Genomic DNA, 1,965 nt, shown 5'->3' with positions numbered 1-1,965 from the left:
TGATCCCTGTCCCGGGGTCTGGGCATGTGCAAGAGGCAACCAATCGATGTGTTTCTCTCACATGGATGTTTCTCTTTCTCTCATTCTCTCCCCCAACCTTCCTCCCTCCCACTCTCTGTCTAAAAAACAAACAAACAAACAAAAAACAATAGAAAAAATATCCTTGGATGAGGATTTTAAAAAAGAAAGATTATCTGGGTTCAAAACCAGTGCTAACTAACTCTTACTACTCTGTGACCTTGGAAAGTTTCTTCATCTGTAAAATGGGAGAAATAATAGATTTTGTTGTGAAAATGAAGTGATTTAATTATGTAAGCCACTTAAAAATGTAACTGCCACATAATAAGCTATTGCTATTAGGCTCAGCTGGTGTTATATTCTTAGGCCTGTAGTCATATATGTATTAATCAATTGAATTTGAACTTGAAATAGGAATTAGTAATGGAGATGGGCCGGCAGAGAAAAGAATAGGAGATGCCTTTCATCATAGAGCCTGCCCCTTTACAAAACTGCTTCTGAGCCCTGGCTGGTTTGGCTCAGTGGATAGAGCGTCAGCCTGTGGACTGAAGGGTCCCAGGTTCAATTCCGGTCAAGGGCACATGACCAGGTTGCGGGCTTGATCCCCATTAGGGGCGTGCAGGAGGCAGTTGATCAATGATTCTCTCTCATCATTGATGTTTCTATCTCTCTCTCCCTCTCCCTTCCTCTCTGAAATCAATAAAAATATATTTAAAAACAAACAAACAAACAAAACCCTGCTTCTGAAATTTTGCCAGTAAATTGATCAGAGTCTGACCCCCTTTGGCTACCCATGCCTTATTAAAGATGCTCACACACAGATAGCAGACGTTGGCCTTTAAGCCATTCACATATCCTTTTAATTGGACTCAGAAAGCGAGAGTCAGTTCTCAAAGGCCTGGGGGGGTTTGAGAATTAGATTCAGTTCTTTGCAACAAGAAAATACGCTGAAACAATACATCATCCATTTCCATCCTGGTTTACAGCCAAAGAAACATTTGCCACCAACTACTGTGCAGGAACGAACTTCTACTCCATTATTTCCAATCAAACCATTCCCTGAAGGACAAAAAACAAACAAACAAACAAAAAACACGAAAAAGAAAAGTCAGGCTTCAAGAGGTTGGGTGAAATCCTAGGCCTGTCTTCTCTTCCTGGTGGACGCTGTATTATTTTGTGATTAACTTTCTGGACCCTGTCCTCTCATCTCCTACCGCATTTCAGTGAGGGCCTCCTAGTCTGAGGCTTATTAGAGGAAGGTGAGGGGAAAGAGGAATTTGGATGGCTGAACGGTGATATGCATGGGATGAAATGGGTTCCCCTCTCAAGCTCTGGCAGACCTTCAGGATGTGGTCACAGAGGAAAAGGGCAGGGACCAAAGACCACTAACCCAACCCCATCCCCAGCCTGAGGGTCCATCTGATATTGGTGTCCCCCTGCTGCGCTTATAGCCATAGGGGTTTTCAGTACCACAGTCCCTGAAAGAATCCCACTTTCACAGTCAGACCTGTACCCACAGTCTTACCTGAAGGCAATGAGATCACCAGGAGGAAGAGCAACCCAGAGAGATGGAGCCTCATTGCTGAGGAGGACACAGAGCTGGCACCTCCTGGGGGCGGCTGCCTGGGAGGCTCCTTTATAGAAATGGGCGAGCCTGGGTGGGGCTGGCCTCATTCTACCTGGAAGAGCACCCCGGGCAGACAGGCTTCCTCAGGGTTAGAGGACAGAGTCTGTGGGCCATTCCATGCTACGTTCTCTTCTACAAATCATGGAACACAGGACACAGTCAAGGCAGAACAGGAGCAGAGACCAGGGGCTGTCTCCTGCCCAGGCCCTAACACTTTCCCCATGACTTCAAATGGATACTGATGGGAACATGGCAGGGAAAGTGTCAACTTTGTCTCTCCTTTCCTTCTGAATCCCATTGACAACACGGGCCCGGAGCAG

General features: G+C 46.1%; 1 protein-coding gene across 1 annotated transcript; it reads right to left on the bottom strand.

The window, feature by feature from the left end:
• Positions 1-901: 901 nt before the first annotated feature.
• On the bottom strand, positions 902-1,598 carry DEFB136 (defensin beta 136). Its single transcript, XM_036314027.1, has 2 exons — positions 1,544-1,598; positions 902-1,077 (listed from the first exon to the last, which is right to left on the bottom strand). Exons 1-2 carry the CDS (start codon positions 1,596-1,598, stop codon positions 902-904), a joined length of 231 nt encoding a protein of 76 aa, XP_036169920.1.
• Between the last annotated feature and the right edge of the window lie 367 nt (positions 1,599-1,965).

Source organism: Myotis myotis, unplaced genomic scaffold (genome assembly GCF_014108235.1).
Source record: "Myotis myotis isolate mMyoMyo1 unplaced genomic scaffold, mMyoMyo1.p scaffold_m19_p_6, whole genome shotgun sequence".
Taxonomy (NCBI): domain Eukaryota; kingdom Metazoa; phylum Chordata; class Mammalia; order Chiroptera; family Vespertilionidae; genus Myotis; species Myotis myotis.
The sequence above is the reverse complement of the archived record's forward strand: the minus strand, read 5'-3'. Positions and strand labels throughout refer to the sequence as shown.